The sequence below is a fragment of the Astyanax mexicanus genome, chromosome 1 (assembly GCF_023375975.1).
Source record: "Astyanax mexicanus isolate ESR-SI-001 chromosome 1, AstMex3_surface, whole genome shotgun sequence".
NCBI classification, from domain to species: Eukaryota; Metazoa; Chordata; class Actinopteri; order Characiformes; family Acestrorhamphidae; genus Astyanax; species Astyanax mexicanus.
The window spans coordinates 73,431,079-73,451,307 of record NC_064408.1 but is presented as its reverse complement, the minus strand read 5'-3'; the positions used below and the strand labels follow the sequence as shown (position 1 = coordinate 73,451,307).

Sequence of the window (20,229 nt, the reverse complement as noted above, 5' to 3'; positions counted from 1 at the left end):
TCTTCTTTTTAATAATAATAATAATAATAATAATTATTATTATTATTATTATTATTATTATTATTATTATTATTATTATTATTATTATTATTATTATTATATAGTAGTAGTGGAAGTAGTAGTAGTAGTAGTTAACACATAAATTATAATTTGTTTAATTAATTTAACCTCATGCACACATACACACAGTATGCACAGTGAATAAAATATAAAAAACAATTAGTAGAACTACAGTTTAACAGTCTTAAAAGTACATTTAAATTTGTGGTCACCGTATAGCACAGCAGCCCAGTTTTTGCTGGGATGATGTTTGACTGCATTTATTTTGTCAGCAAACTTCAGTCAGAAATGAATCTCAGTGTATAATACTTTTTATCAGATTGCATGTATTGTGATGATCATACATTTTTGGTCACAATATACCCAGGTGCATTTCAGCATTGGAACTGGTGTTTGTCATTTAGTTACATGAAAATTACTTTGTTATGCATTTCAACCTGCAGTGAGGTCTGGTTCGAGCACAGCTGGTTTGCTTTGTCGCTTAATTTTTTATGTGAAATTTACAATTGGACCATTTAAGACTACTGATGGCATAATGTAACATTCAGAATCATTTAAAACAGACCTGTTTTCATGTCCATTTCCAAGAGTGCAAAGGACAATATGTGGTTTTAAAAAACCCTGAGTGTGAGGAAGCGAGGGAGGGGGTTCCCAGACGACCCACTGCTACGGTGGTGCTCTCCTCTATGCCTTGTCACAGCCTGCTAAGTGAGAGAGAAAGTAATTAAGGAAAGGCTGCTTAAATAGATAGGCCTCCAAAGGAGATTAAAAGAGGGGAACTGATTGTGTATGTCTGATTCCAGCTCATCAGAGAGTTCTCAGCCTTAAGGCTTAGCTTTCAAAGGGTGGGTTACACACAAGAATAAGTGTGTGTGTGTCTCTGTGTGTGTGTGTATGTGTGTGTGTGTGTGTGTGTGTGTGTGTGTGTGTGTGTGTGTGTGTGTGTGTGTGTGTGTGAGTGTGTGTGTGTGTGTGTGTGTGTGTGTAAAATCTTCCCTTTCTAAATAGGCCTAAACAATACACACTACTATACAGAGCACTTGTCAGTACAATAAATGGAATATCCTCATTCTGAATCTCATTGGTGGCTGGAGATAAAAATCATAATTGACCAAAACAAACAAGCAAACAAAAACAGGTATATATTTTTAATCCATTTTTAAACATGCTTGATGTTATTCTTGTTACATTAATATTTTGACGTTTTTTTCTAAAGTATCCAATAGTAAGATACTTGTTCCAGATAAGGCATTATTGTCGAATCTTCTCTTCAGGTTCAAGACAAGATGTATGTGTGTGTGCATTTGCACATCTGCCTCAGCAGTTGGGGTTCATTCATTAGAAAGTGTATCTACAAACATTTTTGACATGCAGTGTAGCAGTTGCTAAAAAAAAAAGCAAAACATTAATAACTAAACAGTTTAAGGGGAGTTTAATGGGTTTAAGGAGTTATTCTGTACACAGAGGTGAATATAAGTTTAATCAATTGTTCAGGGTTTAAGTAAAATTCATTTAGTAACACACATTTAAACTTTTTTACAGTATTTTTTAACTGATGATATCCTTTTATTACCTTTGAGACCTTCTGGCTGTTCACTGCTAGTATATCCCGATTTTGTGTCATATATCAAATAGAGGTCAACAATAAAACTCTACATTAAGGTTTGGCTGAGTGCCACAGCAGTAAGCAGAATAAATTAAATTGACTTAAATCCAAATAAAATAGGAACAAAACACAGTACTCCTCACAGTCTACATCAATGCTTTTCAGTTTCAGACCTTATACTCTGTCTTTCCTAATCTAGGCCTAATTGTCCTAAAAGTCCTGCATAAAGGAGTCAGGTGGTCAGGAGCACCAAAAATGTGCAGAGCATGGAATTCCCAGCATTGGGCTTGGGAATCACTGAGCTGGAGTGCTGCCATTTATTCACAAACTGAGTTGTTACAGTATAGTCTACAACAACACTGCCCCCTTCACCTTCTCTAGCAGTACTGCAGCCAAGCTCAAAAGACAGAAAAGCTTTTATTTCCAACACTAAGCTTTCTGTGCTTTGTGACTTTGTGACTTAGGCAACTAATTATTTTCCGATGACTTTAAAAACAAACTAAGATGTAAAGTCAGAGACAGAAGCTCTTCTGTTTCTGCATAGTTTGTGTTAGCCATTCTCTAGTTCTTTATCAGTGGTCACTGCTCACAGCCTGTATGACGCTAATGACAGCATGTTTTTGATTGGCGGAAGATTCTTAGTCCAGCAGTGACATTAAGGTGTTAAAAACTTCTGCAGCACTTTGTTTGATCCACTTATTCCAGCACAACACACTACTAACACACCACCACCATGTCAGGGTAAATGCAGGGCTGAGCATACTATTTGGACATGAATGTATGTAGTGATTTTTTGGAGGGCAGTGTAGTGGTCCACAGACACAGACACACACCATTCTTAGGGATTCACCTTACACCAGCCAAGTGATTACCTTATCTCTGAATCTGACAGGCCTGTTTTCGCCCACAGGTGTACAGCAGGTGGTGCTAAACATCTTTATTAGTTAATGGATGGCAGCTGGCAGTGGATTATGGCTGTCTTACTTGCGAAGTCCTGAGCATAAAAGTAAGCAGAAAACTCAACTAGCATCTAGTTCTAGAGATTTTGCCTTGCACAAGTAATCAATCTGTCAGATTTGATTTAGATACAGGATTACAAATAACACTTTGATATGCTGTGTTTTATTATATTTGTTATATAAAATTTGCTGCAAAAACATATTCAACCACATGGTGGAGTATTGCTCACAAGCATGAAAGTTACAAGATGCTGTGTCATAATAATCAGATAAACATCAAGCCATTGTAAAAAAAAAAATATATTATATAATATTATATGTATTAATTAAGGAATTATACAAATTAACATTATTTTTATTTGACTCAGTGGTGTGGATTTTAATTTTATTTGGCTAAAGTCACAGCATGTCACTGAGCAGAATATATGATATATTTTAAGAAGCCAAATGCTACAAATGATTTTAAAAGTACATTATTATGTTTTTTCTCTGTAAAATACCTCTATAATTAATATTTACCTAAATAAATATTACCTAGCAATATGACAGCTTAAACAGTTCTTTTTTTTAAGATGTAGTCACAGGGTCTGCAACACTTCAGTAAAAGTAGAAAAGCATAAAACATAAAACAGATTGACCTGTAGGGAAAACTACATACTGTACATTTAAAGCAGTAATATGTGAAAAATTGTATTTCTTGCTCCCGGGCTCCCCCTACAGGCGGCAAGTGTAATCCACACCTCAATAAAACAATAAAGAGGGAAATGCTTTTTATATTTTTTTATTAGCTAAAAGACAAAGAACCATAATTGAAAGTTAAAGAATCATGTGGACTGAGGCGGTAGAGTAATTTAACAGGATTTTAATTTGGGGTTATGCAAAAATAAACAGTTCTCTCGAGTATTGTCCTGGCTCCTTCACCAAACTACATAAAAAGTTTATGGCACACTGAGCCAGAAGATATACTTTATTCAAAATTTGAAAAAAGTTAATCATACAGTATGTGATACAGACACATGTAAAATTGATCAGATCTTATAGATATAGCATTTGTAATGTTAAAATATACAGGACCAGTCAAAAGTTTGGACACGCCTTCTCATTCAATGTTTTTCTTTAGATTAGATGAATATTAAAGACAAATAAAAAGCAATTAAGGGACACATATGGAATTATGTAGCAACCAAAACAAGTGTTTGTCCTCCACAATCCCCTGACCTAAACCCTAACTGAGATGGGTGATTTGGGATGAGCTGGAGCTTCACAGCGTGAAGGAAAAGCAGCAGCTAAGAAAACTATTACAGGTGACTCTACCTCATGAAGACACTGAGATTAAAATGCAGATCTGTACTCAAAGCTAAATGTGCTACTTAGAAGAATCTAAAGTATAAAACATATTCTGATTTGTTTAACACTTTTTGTTTACAAAATAGGTTAGTATTTGTTCCTGTATAGCTTTATTTTCTTCAATGCTAAAATTTACAATGTAAAAAATAGAAGAAAGAAAGTTCATTGAATAAAAAGAGGGGTGTCTAAAAATCTGACTGGTATTGTAGTTCAATACAATAACTACATAATAACAACATTAAATTTAATTTGTATGACATATTATTTAATCATGTAACTTTTCCGACCTAATATCTCATAATAATTTGATTATGAGAACCATTTAACCAATGAATTGTTAAAAATCACCTCTTTTTTTGTTAAACTCTGTTTTTTTTTTTAAACAAAGATTTTTTTTTTAACTACATACTTTAACAATACTAAAATAGAAAACAGGGGTGTTCTAAACATTTAGACCGGTAGTATACATATTATATGTAGACCATTCTAACGCGTGCGTGGAAGAGCAATATATCAGCAATATTCTCTTGTTTTTAGGAAAGTTTACAGATTTATAGAACAGTATTTTCTAGTTACCTGTATCCGTTGCTGAGAGACGAGAGCTAAGTGAACAAGGTGAACAAACTGTCGTAAAACCTAGCAACCGCTTCACTGCAACAATGGCGACCGCTTCAGGGCTGTTTGCCGGCAGTGAGGAGCCAGAGGAGCGGCGGCGGCGGCGGCTCTGTTGGAGCCGCGGAGAGGAGCTCTGTACTGTGGAAATGCAGCTGCTCCGCCCGCGGGAGGCGCTCCGCGGCTGAGGAGCCCTTGTGAAGACCGGTGAACTCGAGCTGTGGACTGTGTCCGGCGAGATGACCGCGGTTCCGCCGGGGCCTAGCGGCGGCGCGCTGTCCGCGTCCCCGGCCAAGGTTTGCTTCTTCCCCGGGGACGGGTGCGCTCTGCCCGCGGGAGGGGACCCGCTGGAGTGGCCGCTGAAGGACCCTGGGCAGGAGCGGGAGGTGAGAGGCCGCGGCGTGGAGCGCATGTTCCCGGAGGTTCACACGAACTGTCAGGCGCTGGAGAGGCAGATAAACGGCTTAAAGTGCGCCGGGCTGACCGGGGTCGACCACAGCACTCCCGAGTCTCAGCCTAGAGCGGCCATGGAGCTCCAGGACAGCCGCGTAGGAGCTCTGGACGGCCTGCACAACAACAGCTGCAGCAGGCTGTGTTTTCCTCACCACCATGATCTCAACACGAACGGGGACAGCAGCATTCGCGACAGGCTCACTCTACCTAGAACTGAGCTCAGTCACAGCCACACGAGGCTCGAGGAAGGGGCTGTTTTGGCATGTCAGACTGATGGACCAGTGGAGCAGCTCTCCAGGTTAGACTTGAACCACTCGCCCTCCAGAGAAACGGGGCCAGCCCAGGAGATTAAATATGTGCGTTATGAGTCCGAGTTACAGATGCCTGGCATCATGAGACTCATAACCAAGGACCTGTCCGAGCCTTACTCCATATATACATACCGATACTTCATCCACAACTGGCCACAGCTCTGTTTTCTGGTACGTAGATGGATACCTCTGTCACCTGCTTGAAAAAAAGAAACTGCCCCCTTGGGCTGACTACAGGGTGCAAATGCTCATGTACTACTAGCTAGACAAACTAAAAAAAATAGCTATTTTGTTCTAGAGACCATTAATGTCCTTTTGAGTCTACCAGAAACATCACTAATTAAACGCATATTTTACCACTGTATTATTCGGCAGTGGAACCTCCATATGCTATTGATGTTGTGGTGCTGACAGACCACACAAACAGATCTCTGAAGAATTAATAGCCATTCTATCTATGTAAAGCAGCTCCATTCCATCCCCCACAGTAAACCCCAAAGGACCTCCGCTGAAACCTGAGTTGCTTCACTGGGTGGTGAAGAGCTCTGCATGCACGAAAGCAGATTCTCTATATAGAATCAGTGTAAGTTTACAGTTGTTGCTGGACCCACAGGCACCTAGAGACACTGCACTGCCTTTGTATAAGCAGTGTTTGTTTCACTCAGTGAAACAATATAGTGTGTGTATAGTGAGATGACCATTCTGGCATTTTTTTCTCTTTTAGTTAACACAATAGTATGGTAAAGTTAATGGTTTACACATGGCATAATTGGTATAATTGTATACTAATGCGGGTGGGCAGTCTCATACTGGGTAAAAGAATCACTTGCTGCACCAAATATAATAAACTGATACAACAGCCAGTAATCAGCTCAACACAAGCACAACAAGCATTTAAATGTGATGGTATTAGGGTATCACTTATTTTATACTTAAATCCCAAATACAACCATAAAGCTACGACCATAAAACTACAAACAAACCAAGCAATAGACTGTTTTTATAGAGCAAGTATTAATTTTGAAACCTTTAAAATTTTCCGTAAGATATAAATGATGCTATTGTTGAAGAAACTTTCAGTACTGTCCAGGGAAGGCTTTCAACTGATTGCATTCAGCTACGTTAGTGATGTGAAGATTTTGGCTGATCATTACTTCACTTTATCCCAAAATCTAGAACTCATCACAAAACGTACCGAATGAAACTCCATCATTCCAGAGAACACAGTTCTGCTGTTCTGCTGCTCCACAGCTTAGTGTTGGGAGGCCTTGGGGGGCCTTAAGTGCATATGGTGATTTATCACATTCTCATTAATCTTTTGTGACTCCTAGGCTGTGGTGGATAAGGAGTGTGTGGGGGCTATTGTGTGTAAGCTAGACATGCACAAGAAGATGTTCCGGCGTGGGTACATCGCCATGCTCGCTGTGGATTCCAAACATCGTCGGAAAAGTATTGGTGCGTGTCTCTCTGCTTATACTGTCAACAGGTTGTTTGTGTGCAACCAAGTGCTTCCAGTTAAAATTATTTATCTGGTTGGATAATATTCCTACATCAGAAAAATGCATTCCACAAGAACTGTCATTGAAAATGGCCTTGCTGACTAACATTTTTGTTGCTTTGTTTCAGGTACTAACCTTGTGAAGAAGGCCATCTATGCTATGGTGGACGGAGACTGCGATGAGGTGTGTTGAAATTTCTAGCTGTTACAATTTCATTATTTGTTAATCACACTAGTGTCTTGATCTTCAGACATAATAATTATACAAATAGTATAATTATTAATGGTAAGATATTTTGGGACACAGAAATCTTTGATCAGAATCTTTACACTAACAATATTGTCTTTGTTTTTTGTGTTTTTATACAAGGTGGTGCTGGAAACAGAGATCACCAACAAATCTGCCCTGAAGCTGTATGAGAACTTGGGCTTCGTGAGAGACAAACGGCTCTTCAGATATTATCTCAACGGGGTGGATGCCTTGCGGCTCAAACTGTGGTTGCGCTAAGCTATGTTTCTGTCTCTTCTATTTCAACATGGTCAAGTTCAAAACAGATTCCACTACTTCTGTAAGTGTGGGCATAGATTCTCAAGGCCATATTTTTCTTTGCTGGTCAAACAAATCCAAGGACTATGGTGGTGAAGGCGTTGCTAGTGTAAAAGGTTAAAGCCCTCTTATGTGCTCACAGAGTTTTGTGGCACATTAAGAGTTAAGGCTTAGCTAAATGTAAGAGATCCAGGGGACACAGGAAGTTCTTTTGAACAGCAGCAGAAATAAAGAAGTGACACAGTGAAATACTGGGCCCATGAAATTTGAGGTTAAGAGTCTGTTTATACACAGACTGAGGGACTTGAATGTTGAGTGCAGGTTTGTTTTTTTTGTTGTGTGAACTGTGTGCTTGCTTGCTGTGAGGGTTTGCTTTAAGCAGTGTAGTGTGTAATAGTAATGTGCATATTGGTGAAGCTGATGTGTGATTTTGTGTATGGGTGGGTATGAATGTGTTGCCTGATAATCATCCTGAATCTTGCAAGCTTGCACTTGGGATTACTGAGCGTGTATCTCTGACATTACACCAGTTGAGGGCCAATTCTAGATAAATTAACTAAATGCACGAAGGTTGTAGCTATCAGATTGATCCTGATGTGATTCTCAAAGCACAAGTGGCTTCTGTTATTGCAAAAGTTGAAAGCTTACAAGATCCAGACTGGTATAAATCTGGCTGGGGATCATGTTGATTCAGAGAAAGTCTGCTTGTATGACAAGAGCATAGGAATCTCCTCTTAAATAGATGTTTTCTTTGCCTGTAAGAACTTTTTGTGTTGCAGTCAGAGGCAAATGAGCCTTGTATAGTCCTCAGCAGAACAGTTGGACCTCCCCATGTAACATGTTAGAAACATGTGAAGAACATAAACATGGCTTGTTTTTATTTTTTTATTGTATTTTAGTTTTGTTTTTCCATACAGTTTTTTTTCCTTTATTTTCACAACTTCACTATAAAAAAATGCTCCGTAGTGTTTGTGACTTGACCGCTTTGACAGCAGAAGCCTTAATATGCCTTCTCCAGTGCATACTTGAATTTCAGCAGTAAGCAGTAATTTGAAGGATACACTCAGTTCAGTAACTTCAGTGGGTGGTTCTGTTTAATGAGAAATTAAACAAGTCATTAAAATATTATATCACTTTTTTTGTAACATTCTGCAGGTCAGCTGAGTGATAGCTGTTTACTTACTAATGGAGCTGGTGTCCGTGTGCACAGCCTCAGCGCTAAATGCAAAGTGCAAAACTTGCCATTGGCTTGCCTATACAATATTAACTCTTCAGTGGGCAAACCATATTTTTTAAGATTAATGAATCTTCATCTGAGACCAGTCAAATCTTTTACAAACTCCCATTTTGTGGTGCTCTCTTGACATCCATTAAGGTATGATTATTTATCTTCATGATTCTCATTGAATAAGTAAGCGGAGCTTGATTTGGTTTCACCCTGTTACTTGTGTAAGTTCATTTAAGTGTGTTACCTTCTGACATATGGGAGTTAAAAAGTTGTGAATTCAGAAAACTCTTCCTTAGCTCAGATGCAGTTGGTGTGAGCAAATGAGACACGATGCAGCTTAATGTATGCATACGTTTAGTTTTGTTCTAGAATATATGGAAAGATGTTCTATTGCACTTTGATTCAAAATGCTGCTGGTTTGTGTATCTATGTGCATGTCTGTGTGATTGTCATGTGTCTCCTGGATGCTACTAGGTGGCGTTTCACTGTGTGCTTGTGGAAGCAATCAGAGTCCAAACTGCTCTCCTGACACCAAATTGCAGTACTAAAACATGAAACCTGGGAAGAACATGGAGTTGGGGGCCAGTCACTTTGCTGTGCTGTGATGTTTGTGGCCCTTTTTTTTTAAGTTTTGCATGGGTCTGTATACACATACACTGTGGTTAGTTGTTTTGTTATTCTGAATTATTTTGTTCAGAAGCAGAGAGATTGAGTTGTGTGGATTATGTGACTTTTTTTTTTTTCTTTATGGTCATAGCCATCCTTATTGAAAGCCAGGTTTCTGCTGTCTGTGATTCAACCATTTGGATCTGCCCACTCCTCAGGTGAATTCAGCCAACCTCAGAGAACATGAACAATGCATAAAGGACTATAACTGGACTGTCCTTCATCAGGAATTAAACATCAATGCAGACTGTGAAGCCTTTGAACAAAGGAAAGACACCACAGGGGCCCATGCTGTTCATTCATTGCTCTGACAAGTATTAACAAGTGAGTTATGTATATTGATTGAACTGCATTACATTTCTGTAACCCCTAAACACTGATAGGAATAGGAAATGGGATTTACTGGGATTTCTTGGTGCTTCCCTCAAGAAAACAGTATTATTCCTGGAGGTGTGAAAGGTACCTGACAGTATGTTTTCCAGCCTCTGGTCTACTAGAGCAGTAAGAGTTGGTATAAAGAAGCACGCTTCTATATATTCTTAATGCAAATGGTTGTCTATGGATGCAGAACTGTTTGGTTTCTCATTCTATATTTTGTTTGGTGAAGGGTTCAGAGTGAAGTTTTGCATGTCATTTTTAGGAAGTTTCTCCTGCCCTGTTTGAATTTCATTTAGATCTAAAAACATTACAATATCTTTTATTTAATGTGGATAGAAAAAAGCCTCAGAAATAAATTATTTGATTTTTTCAATGGTGTGTGGATGGAACGTGTTATTGTTATTTTACACTGACATGCCAATGGGACAGAACCTAGAATTGTGTCCCATTACTTTTGTAATGCTGCAATGACCTGAGGAATACGCATGTAGAGCCTGCTGTGTTTAACAGGGATGTGACTTTTGTCATTATTTGTAAGTCACTTTGGATAAAAGCATCCCCTAAATTCTATGTAATGTAATGTCAGAGAAGCTTGTGTGTTTAAATCTGGCAATTTTTGCCAGATGCTGCCGGTCACCGCTATAACCACCCACTGTGCTGTCCACAGTAATGCCTTCTATGAATTATTACCCGTACATAACTTAATGTGACACTGTGGATCACTTTAAGGTGATATAACACTTTATGGTCAGTGTAATTTATAAAATAAATAAAAATAGAAAATTCACCACAAAATATTATATTATTTAGTCATTGATCATTTAATGTAACAGCAAAAATATAGCAGTTGATGATGAACAATAAGCACAACCAATGTGTTTAACCACAGAGGGCAGATTGTCACAATATGAATAATTTGAACATGACATTTAATTAAACAGGTGTGAACAATAACAATAATTATACAGCAAAACGTATTCATGTATTATATACAGTGATTTACACTGAGCCAGATGAGTTAAAATTTACTTTTTTCCCCAGATGTTCTAGAAAAGACATAAAGGTATTGGTTTTCCTTTGGATCACAATTCAATCTTTGGATATTTATGTCTGTTTATGAGAAAACACGTTAAGCTGACATCAGCAGAAAACACAGAAAAATTATTGCCACTAGAGAAGCCACTGTATCTTAAAACAGAAAAGATGAAATTTGTTGATATTGTAAATATCAACAAATTATATAATATCAATGGTCTTTTAAAAAAAAAAAATACACAAAAATGTTTTTTTTCTTTTGTTGACAATCATATTTTTACACTTAATTCAACTCTTGTATTTACAATTAGGAAAACATAATCTTACAGAACTCCAAGAATAAACCTCATTTATTTATATATTTATTTATTCACAGAGACAGAAACTCATGGCGAACTGCCATCTTAGAGTAAGGTCAGACACTGAGTACAGTTATTAATATACATACATACGTTTTATGTACAGCTAAATTGTCTGTGATAGAATCACATATTTGGGATTGCTTATTTATTTCAAAGATGTGGTGGATTTAGATGAGTGTGAGACTAAGCCTGTGTCTATGCAAGATCTGTTGATAGATGTTTAGTGTCTAGATACAAGTATGTATCTGAAATCCTCTCAACACTTTGTTTTTATGTTTAGGTGGAACGTGGGACACACATGGCTAGATTTAAAATTCATCCTCTGAACTGTCAGCCAATAGCATCGCTTGGTCTGGTCCAGTTCTCACTTCTTTGGGCTGCTGTAGTGGACAAAAATACATTATCAGATAGTAAACAGTGACACACTGACCACTTCCAACAGCGTTTGCCTAACGTCAAGTAGATCAGGTTTTATCTCTGGAAATGTCACTTACCTTCCTCCTTTGGTGCTTAAAGCTGTTCTTTCTTTTGCGATGGATCATTCTAATACTGTAAAGAGCTCCAACAATTAGCAGAGCACCAGCAATCCCAATACCAACAGGAACTAGCATCCCAGAAACATAGCCAGCCTTGATAAAAAAAAGAAAAGAATGTTACATTTCAGGCTGATCAAATCTGTTACTACAAAACCTAATGATATGTCACCTACCTTTTCTCGGATGAGCTCAACCCAGCTGCGAACTGAAATAAAGCAGAGGAAAATAAACATTAATTATTAACAGGTAACGTTGATTTAGATTCTTCAAAACTTAAGCGAAATTAATTCCCGGTTTGCTAATACTGAGACAATTAATAAATAACCCTCTACACAGAACTGAAATATCATCTTTTATATATTTAAAACCATACAATGACATGGAAAGTTGCCCAAACTTTTGAATGGTAGTCTATTCATTTTTACACCTTAATTTGAGCCAAAAAAAAACTAAAATAATACACTAGCACTGCTTGAAATACTGAAACAAATGCTTTATCTTTAACCTCATGCCTTCAGTTAATCAAATCATTCTTCTATTTAATAAACCACAGTATTCCCAGTAACAGAAAATTTGGCCAGAAAAATTGCAAATTGCAAAAATACATTGTACATTTATTTGTTTCCTACCACGAAGCTGCATTACAGCATTTGGTATTCTAGTTTGTCGGTAGAAAACTCTGTCGGCTGACTCACTGAGTCCTTGGTTCTGCTGCCCCCAGACTGGGGGAGGTGGGATGAGACTGTAGGAAGCACGAGTAGGGGTGTGGACAGTGGCCTCATTTAGGTCCTCCTCACTATCCTCTTCCTCCTCCTCAGATTCATCCACATCTTCATCCTCATCCTCTGAAGCGCAAAGAACAAACACAATTAGCATACATTATATTTTCTGTAAATAGTTTGATTTATAAGATCTATCACTATTCACAACTATTCACAACTCCTATTACTCACAGATCACTATTGTTAAATACGTAATAATTAGTTATTAGCAATTTGAATCAGGATTTTTGCAAGGGTTCTCTCCAAAATAGCAGCTTTGAAGCATTTCTGTTGGTCAAACGTCATAAAATGCTTTCACAACTTGCAGCTTTGTTTATAGTTTTTATAGTTATCCTTCTGTACAACAAGAAGCCCAGGCTGATGAACATTTATTTGCATATTTTATGCCTCAAAGTGTTTATGAAATATTTATATCTTTTCCATAAATCATTTTAAAGCCTAAACCCAGTTTGACTACCTAAATATTCAACACAATTGAGCCCTTCCAACAAATAAATATATATAAAGTGTTTCTTTTTGGGAGGAATCAAAAACAAAAATTCTGCAGAAAAAATGCATAACTCAATGACTAATAAAATTGATTGATTATTGACTTAGTAACAGTCCCAATAATATCAAACCTTCTGATTCCAGTTCATCCAGTCCTGATTTGGTTTGCAGTGCTGTCAACTGAGTTGACTCAATGTCCTGATGAATGGTGGCCGGAACAGGAGAAGGTGATAAAGGAAGAGTTCCCACAGAGGCCGAGATATCTGTATGTGGAGAATTTTTAAAAAAACGTTTTACATTTTTGCTGATTCCTCTATTAATTTGGTCACACTTCCTAGTGAGGTATAAAAAGCCTTATATCATCACATTATGTCAGTCTCCTTAGATGCCTTTACAGCCAAAAACCTTCCACTTTCACTCAAAATTTTGCCCTTACCCCAAATGTAGTCTTTAGTCAAAACCAGCTAAAACAAACATTTGCCAAATTTCACATAGCTGAGCTCCCAAGTGGCAACTGTGTTGGCCTTTTTGTCGGTAGGCTTCAAGCTTACTTAGTGAAAAGCAACCAATGCCAATGTCTGTTAGCTAACAAATTAAGTAAGTGTTCTCCTCTTGGTGTGTTCAGCTGCCCAAAGAAGCTACATTAGCAGAAGGTTAAAAAGATGTGGTGCTTCTGTCACATGAAGAAAGCACATGCTAGACTCACTTAGATGGGGAGATCTAGTATAGTATAGTAGTAGAATAGTATGAATGAATTAATGAAGTTACACTTATAGAGCGCCTTTCTAGAAACCCAAGGATGCTTCACAATTTACCACACACAGCAGCCAATCACACACAGTGTACATTCAACCAGAAACAACTATACACCTTGGAAGACTGCATCGAGCACTACAGCATTTACCCAGGAGTGCCAATCCATTTCTGATCACTGTCATTCATACATTTTCTTTTATACACCACACAATCCTATACAATACGCATAACTATAGGAATCTATTAAGAGTATTCAAATTTTGGGGCAATTTAGAGTGTCCTGATCTGACCTGACCTGATCTCCCTGTTTTTGAACTGTGGAAGGAAACCAGGGTCCCTGGAGGAAACCCACGCAGACAGAGACCCCAATGCTGGGAGGCGAATATGCTAACCACTAAACCATCGTGCCGCCAATAGTAGCTGAGCCAGGTACTTTAATAACCATATCTCTTATTAGTGAGCCATGACCTTTTATTTCTTGTGTATGTTAGCCTCATGGCTCCACTGCAAACTGAGGAAGTAGATTTTGGACAACAAACAAAAATGACTGTATTCATTATATATAAAATGCCATGACATAGAATATGCATTAATAGCCAGAGCATGAATGGGCTGTGTCTAAAATGTAAGAAACAAAGCCTACTCCATCAGGATAAAACTTTAGCAACAAAAGAACATGCTTTTTTCCTTTGGATTCTGAAACTACCTACAAAAAAAATTCTGATACTATTTAAATACAATGCTGTGGGCATTTTGGACACAGGGCATATGTACTACACTAAGATTTAGTCATTTTTAAAAAGAACATGATATACTTGTGGTATTACAGAATAGACCAATGTTGAGCTGCACTAAATGTGCACACACAAAACACATACTAGACACTTAGGGATTTAATTCACTCTCACTCTGTAGCCTCTCTGATTTCTCACTGGGCCCAAGGTCTGCTCCAGAGAAAGGTCTGCTGACTGGCATCTGATACGGTGCAACAGCATCCGAATTCTCCGAACCAGACATCTGCCACGGCGAAGGCCAATCAGACGGCCCCAGGATAGAAGCATCAGGAGGAACGCGCTCCGTATCCACGGACACCGCTTGCTCAAGCTCAGCCTCCCTGAGCATCCCTGTGGCTGGCGCCATGGCGACAGACAGCTCGGATGCCTGTGCTGAGCCACTGGGGGGTGTCACATCATCGAGCGGCTCAAAGATCAGAGGCAGGTCTTCAGAAGACATGGTTGCCTCTGTGCCCACCTCCTGAGACAAGGGTGAGATGCTTGTTTCTTCCACTGAAGATAAAACACAAGAAAGGTGACATTTTACATTCATGACTGAAATCCTGATGCCGATTTGTAGGACCAAAGCAGTCTGTCCCCAGTTTGTTGAACTAGCTGACATGGATGTGTTTTCATAGCACCTTTTCTTCAACTGCCTTCCCAACACAGACGAAATGCACACTTACATGCTGTATGTCCAAAGTATTTACACAACACTTTTAATTAATTAATTCAGCAGCTTAAAACTGCATAAACAAGTGACCAATATACTATTGTATCTACTGTTTCTAACTTTTGGTACAAATCAGTTGTTTTAAAAGCCTTTTTTTATTTGGAAGCCCAATTACCCAACCCACTCATTAGTCCTCTTCCTATCACTAGCAATGCCCTCAAAACCAGGAGGAGAAAAACTAGCACATCCCTCCTGCAACAAATGTGGAGCCAGCCACCAGCACTATTTACCCACCTATACCAGTTGTGGTCTCTCGGACTCCGGCTGCTGATGACAAGTAGCATGATCCTGGATTCGAACTGGCAATCCCACACAAAAGCATTTCTAATAAAATGGGAGGCCCCATGCATTGGGCTGTGAAACAGTAGAACTGTGTTCTCTGGGGTAATACAGCTATTTCATACAGTTCAATAACTCTGATGAGCATTTGTCATTAATCCAACATTAGTACATAATCTTGCTAATGTTTTTGTGGCAGAAAACACATCCTCACAGCAGTGCTCCAACATTTAGAGTAAATGTTGAATGAACAAATGTCTACACACATTTTTCTTAGGAATTTTCTTCAGGGCAATCAATTAGTTAACAGTAAGATGGCTATTAGTAAGTGACAAAGCATTTTCACATTTAAGATATTTGGCTATATATTACACTCCTATTCAGAGCAACTCATACTTGCCTATGGACTCTTATTGATGTAGTGTGGTGGTCATTACCAACCACTGAATCGAATCTTAGTGTTTTTGTGGTGAAGTCTGTTGTTAGCTACTACAATTTACACCAACTGCATGTCACATAGATGAAACCACACATTACTAGTGATTATAATGCACAAAACAGTTAGCATTCAACAAGTTGAAGAAATGACATGTTGTAGATCTGAATATAAAACACCTGTGTTTTTAGGGCTCATAGACAAGATATTCCGCAATGCACCGTTTTTTATTTCATGGAATGCCAAGATCAAATTAGGCCTTGCACTCTGTGCCAAGTCTTCACAATTCAAAGTAATCACCTGTCAAGCCTTTTAAAATGTACATAAGCTTTCAGATCTGGCAGAAGCATGCTCAGAGGACCTATTCCAATCTTTTTGCAGTCCCTTTCGCTTATTTCAAGTGCAGACTCAAAAATAGAAAGTAATTAGGCTGCCACCAGTCCCCCACTGAGGTTCAAAGTGGAGCAAGCAAAACCATCTGCCTTTAGCACATAATCAAAGTCTATACTTGTCACTCTATGCATCCCTTTAATGTTGTCTTTTTTTCACAACAATGCCTATCAAACAGCTTTTTAACCTTATGATTTTGGACATTAACAAAGTAAAGGCCTAAAAGTGTTGCAGGAACTCCAATAATCCTGAGGTCATTAGCATGTGTGTTAGCATTAAAACATAGTTCAGTTTCTGCTTTAAAGGCATGCCCTCGTACTGTGTGTAAATCAATATTAATTACTATACTCTATTTGGATGTTAGGCAGTAAGTTAAGGTCAATTTAGCATGGCTAACTGATCTATCATTTTTGAGAGACTGAAAGAAAACCCATGCAGACAAAGAAACACAGATCCCTATCATTTTTACGTAATATCTACTGATACACGCTATTGTACTTGGTCTGTGTTATCTAAACAGTTTGCTCTCCTTCTAGTTAGAAATATCAAAATATCAATATCAAAATCTGATATACAAATACTATTCCAGTAGTATCCAGCACCCCTAAAAAAAAGACTCACCACCTTGCAAATGAAGTGGCTCAGTCCAGGTCCCTCCAAGCTCTGGCTCTCTGGAGCTCAGGGTCAAGTCTGGCTGCAGTATTCCAGGGGCAAGTGCTTTATCTTGGAGGTCTGAGGCTGTAAAGAGGTTTTCCTCTGCTACTCTAGATCTTCGAGCCTCTCCATCAGGAATGCCTGGAGTGGTTGGAGATGTTGAAACAGGGTGGACGACCGTCCAGGTAGACTGGCTAGCAGAATCATGAGCAGTAGATGAGACCACGGGTGATGGTTCAGTTGTACTGAGCTGTGTAAAATGTTCCTTTGTAATTGACTCTACATCCCATTCTCTCTTGTGTTCTGGTGGCAGATCTCTCATCCGTACTCTGCCCTTATCTTCTTCTAAATCTGTGTAAAGCAAGCTCCCTTGCCTGACATCCTCACCGTGTCCTAGCACAACTTGTGTCTCTGCAGATCTGCCAGTGCTCTGCCCAAATGGGACCACGGATGGTCCTACTTTCTGCACAGCGTCACTCTGTGAGTTGATTTGGTCAGATGCACCAGCGGCTGTCACACTTTCCACCTCCATATTTACATTTCCAGGTCCAGATGTAACTGATTCAGTGGGACCAGCAGATAAAGAAATATTATTCTTGTCCACCGATAAGCTTCTAAATGTCACATTGTCAACACTCAAGTTTTGGTCACCTTCTTTCTGAAACAAGCCAGAATCTCTAATCTGCACTTTCCCTGCCTCTGCAAATGTAACCTCCCCTTCATCTCTGGCATTGTCCAAAACATCTGCTGTCCTGCCAGGTTCTCGCCACTCTTTTACGTAAGGAGGAGATGATGCTGGCAGCTGTGTGGTAGAGATCTCACACAGCTTGTCATCATGATGGCTTTCCAGGCTTTCAGATGTTTCTTTGGATCCTTGTTCTGTTCGGTCACAGCGCCTTGCCTGTGGTGAAGAGGTGACCCCTAATGGAGCGGCCCAAGCAGACAGACACGCCCCAACCACCAACAAACCTTTGAGAGTTTCACCTAGCAACATGGCTTTATCCAGAGTCGAGCATGAAGCGTTTAGGGCACTCCAAAGTGTGGAGAGAGTCACATCTAAAATAGCTGAACACCCCTTGAAAAGAGTGGGAAACAACATTGTATCAGTTCAACAGGAATGAGTATGTGGTTTTAAACAGGATGTAAAAGGTACAGAGAAGCAGAGTAAAATGATTGGTATGGGCACATCAATTAAAATCTTACTCTTAAGAGGGGCCCTAAACCCTCACTGATGGCTGTCCTCACAATAGTGTGCTCACTAGTACGTACTGGTATGTGTGTGTTCACTACATGCATAGGTAAAAGGTAAAGGCCTAATTCCATCTGTGTGACCAAGCACACGTATGGTCATTATGATTGTCTTGTCTTGTCTTAGATACCCAGGTTTGAAAGTCCTTTAACCCTCACTTTATCACCACCCAAGGCACATGTACTCACTATATCACTCTTATGTATGTGTGTACACTGCACATTAACCACACAGATTAAATAAGGAGGCCATAATTCATATCTTTGTGTCTAGCACAAGTATGGTGAATATGGCTGTCTTGACCATAGACTGTATATAAAGATGGACGCCGTGTCACCGTTCCCATTCATTCAATGAAAATGAAGCCAAAATCTTCCGCCATTTTGGCGATTCTGAGACCAGAGTCTGCGCAGTAGAGTCCAGAGGAGGGAGAAAGACTGTGAGGAGCTCCTACTCATTTAAATAACCCCGCCCCTGAGGGCTGCCTCGCGGTCACAGACTGCAGAGCGGAGCGGAGCAGAGCTGAGCTGACGGTCTGTTATTGGTCCCGCCCATAACCAGCCCTTTTACAATAACACACCTGTTTTGAATAGAGCTGAATAACGTTTTAAAAAACGAACTCTGTGAGAATATAAAAAATTGACAATATAAGCAGAGGTTACACTAGCTGCTGCATTTAAATAAAGGAGGTAGAATTACAGCATATTAGAAAAAAACGTGATTAAAAGTTGTCTGTTTTGCCATTGAAACCTATGGGGGTGGGTGGGGTTACACAGCTTTCTGCAGCCGAACAGCAGGGGGCGCCCGACCTGTGGTGGCTTCACTTGAGAGATGATGCTCTGTCCAGCTATATACAGTCTATGGTCTTGACTGATAAAAGTCCTTGCACAAAAATAATTTTGCATATTTGTCAGCAGTGTCATTTTAAACTTGTGAATTTTCTTTTCAGCAAAGCTATGGTTAATGTACAGAAACATGACATGTATATAAAACACTTTCTTCCATGTGGTTCTTTACACAATGAACTTTTTCAAATGGTAATGTACAGCAATATAAATGGACCATGTCAAAGAACAATATTCTATATGCTAATTAACCCAGATTAAAAATAGCCTCTTGGAAATATAATTCAGTAAAAGTACACCTATTCAGTTTGAACAGTACTTTAGTACAAATGTAACACTGTAGTCTAGGCTGAATGATTCAACTGCCTGTTTTCCTCCATGGTTTCAAAACTGAAAGAAAAAAGTAATATTGATGAAACAAAATGCAAAGCCCTGTGTGTCACACTGAAGTCCTTGCTTTGGGCTTACACTTAATTTTCATAAGGACCCTATTTCTCTCTCTCTTTCTCTCTCTCCTTCTCTATCTCTCTCTGTATCCTGCAGAACCTGACACAGCAGACTGCTGCACTCCTTCACTCACATACCCTAAAAATAGCACAATGTTCATTCTACAAGACAAAGAGCCCTAGAAAACAGCAATGTGGCTTGTGTTTACTGCACTACAACAAGGATAACAACACTGCTATTAACTACTGACTAACGGGAGTATAAACCCAGTTAAAGCCACTTATGGGGGTTTATTAGATGTAGTTTGTGTTGCTGGAAAGAGATCACATGACTGTCTTCAGGCTACACTCGTGTTTTAATGCGCTGTCACTGCTGAGTGGCGGACAGAGCATCTTTTAATCGTAACATTAATCAGTAATAAATGCCTGTGTGTGGTGTAGGTAACGGACAGCAGGTTTATCAGCATTGCGCAGTATTCACACAGTATTCACATCGCGGACTGAGACACTCTACACCAAGTGCAGCTAAAAATGGCAAATCATCCACTATATAAGCTCTTCATTTCAGCGGCCAATATTCACAAACACAAACTGCGTAGCGGAGAAGCGCGTGCACGCTGTTTTATAGCTACACTTTCCCCGCGTTTGAGATGAGAGATGCAAAATAAACAATGCCTACCTGCCGTGTTGTGCTGAAATTAGCCAGCCGACCTCATTTCTGCAGTAGCGTTAGAGCTCCACACCCCTCAGCCCGCTGTTACAGCGCTGTCAGCCCGTCTGCTGCTCTCACACCATCGCT

General features: G+C 39.2%; 2 protein-coding genes across 4 annotated transcripts; one reads left to right on the top strand and one right to left on the bottom strand.

The window, feature by feature from the left end:
- The first annotated feature begins 4,619 nt into the window (after positions 1 to 4,619).
- On the top strand, positions 4,620 to 10,038 carry LOC103045260 (N-alpha-acetyltransferase 30, NatC catalytic subunit). Its single transcript, XM_015607841.3, has 4 exons — positions 4,620 to 5,519; positions 6,680 to 6,803; positions 6,975 to 7,030; positions 7,217 to 10,038. Exons 1-4 carry the CDS (start codon positions 4,824 to 4,826, stop codon positions 7,352 to 7,354), a joined length of 1,014 nt encoding a protein of 337 aa, XP_015463327.3. The 5' UTR covers positions 4,620 to 4,823; the 3' UTR covers positions 7,355 to 10,038.
- Positions 10,039 to 10,462: 424 nt separating this feature from the next.
- On the bottom strand, positions 10,463 to 20,229 carry armh4 (armadillo like helical domain containing 4). Of its 3 annotated transcripts, none has more exons than XM_007230718.4 (8): positions 20,110 to 20,229; positions 16,858 to 17,965; positions 14,534 to 14,911; positions 13,001 to 13,132; positions 12,294 to 12,443; positions 11,772 to 11,803; positions 11,557 to 11,691; positions 10,463 to 11,442 (listed from the first exon to the last, which is right to left on the bottom strand). In XM_007230718.4, the coding sequence occupies exons 2-8, from the start codon at positions 17,882 to 17,884 to the stop codon at positions 11,371 to 11,373; spliced, it is 1,926 nt and encodes a 641-aa protein (XP_007230780.3). In that variant the 5' UTR covers positions 17,885 to 17,965; positions 20,110 to 20,229; the 3' UTR covers positions 10,463 to 11,370. The 3 variants fall into 3 exon arrangements, with proteins under 3 accessions (XP_007230780.3, XP_007230779.3, XP_007230777.3); XM_007230717.4 differs by having other exon boundaries at positions 14,558 to 14,911; XM_007230715.4 differs by having other exon boundaries at positions 16,861 to 17,965.

Coding starts and splice junctions, on each gene's coding strand:
- LOC103045260 (XM_015607841.3), top strand. CDS start 4,824: ATGACCGCGGTTCCGCCGGGGCCTAGCGGCGGCGCGCTGTCCGCGTCC. Junction 5,520..6,679: donor GGCCACAGCTCTGTTTTCTG/GTACGTAGATGG, acceptor TGTGACTCCTAG/GCTGTGGTGGATAAGGAGTG. Junction 7,031..7,216: donor TGGACGGAGACTGCGATGAG/GTGTGTTGAAAT, acceptor TTTTTATACAAG/GTGGTGCTGGAAACAGAGAT.
- armh4 (XM_007230718.4), bottom strand. CDS start 17,884: ATGTTGCTAGGTGAAACTCTCAAAGGTTTGTTGGTGGTTGGGGCGTGT. Junction 11,804..12,293: donor GCAGCAGAACCAAGGACTCA/GTGAGTCAGCCG, acceptor GCTTTATTTCAG/TTCGCAGCTGGGTTGAGCTC. Junction 11,692..11,771: donor TTGAGCTCATCCGAGAAAAG/GTAGGTGACATA, acceptor TTTTTTATCAAG/GCTGGCTATGTTTCTGGGAT.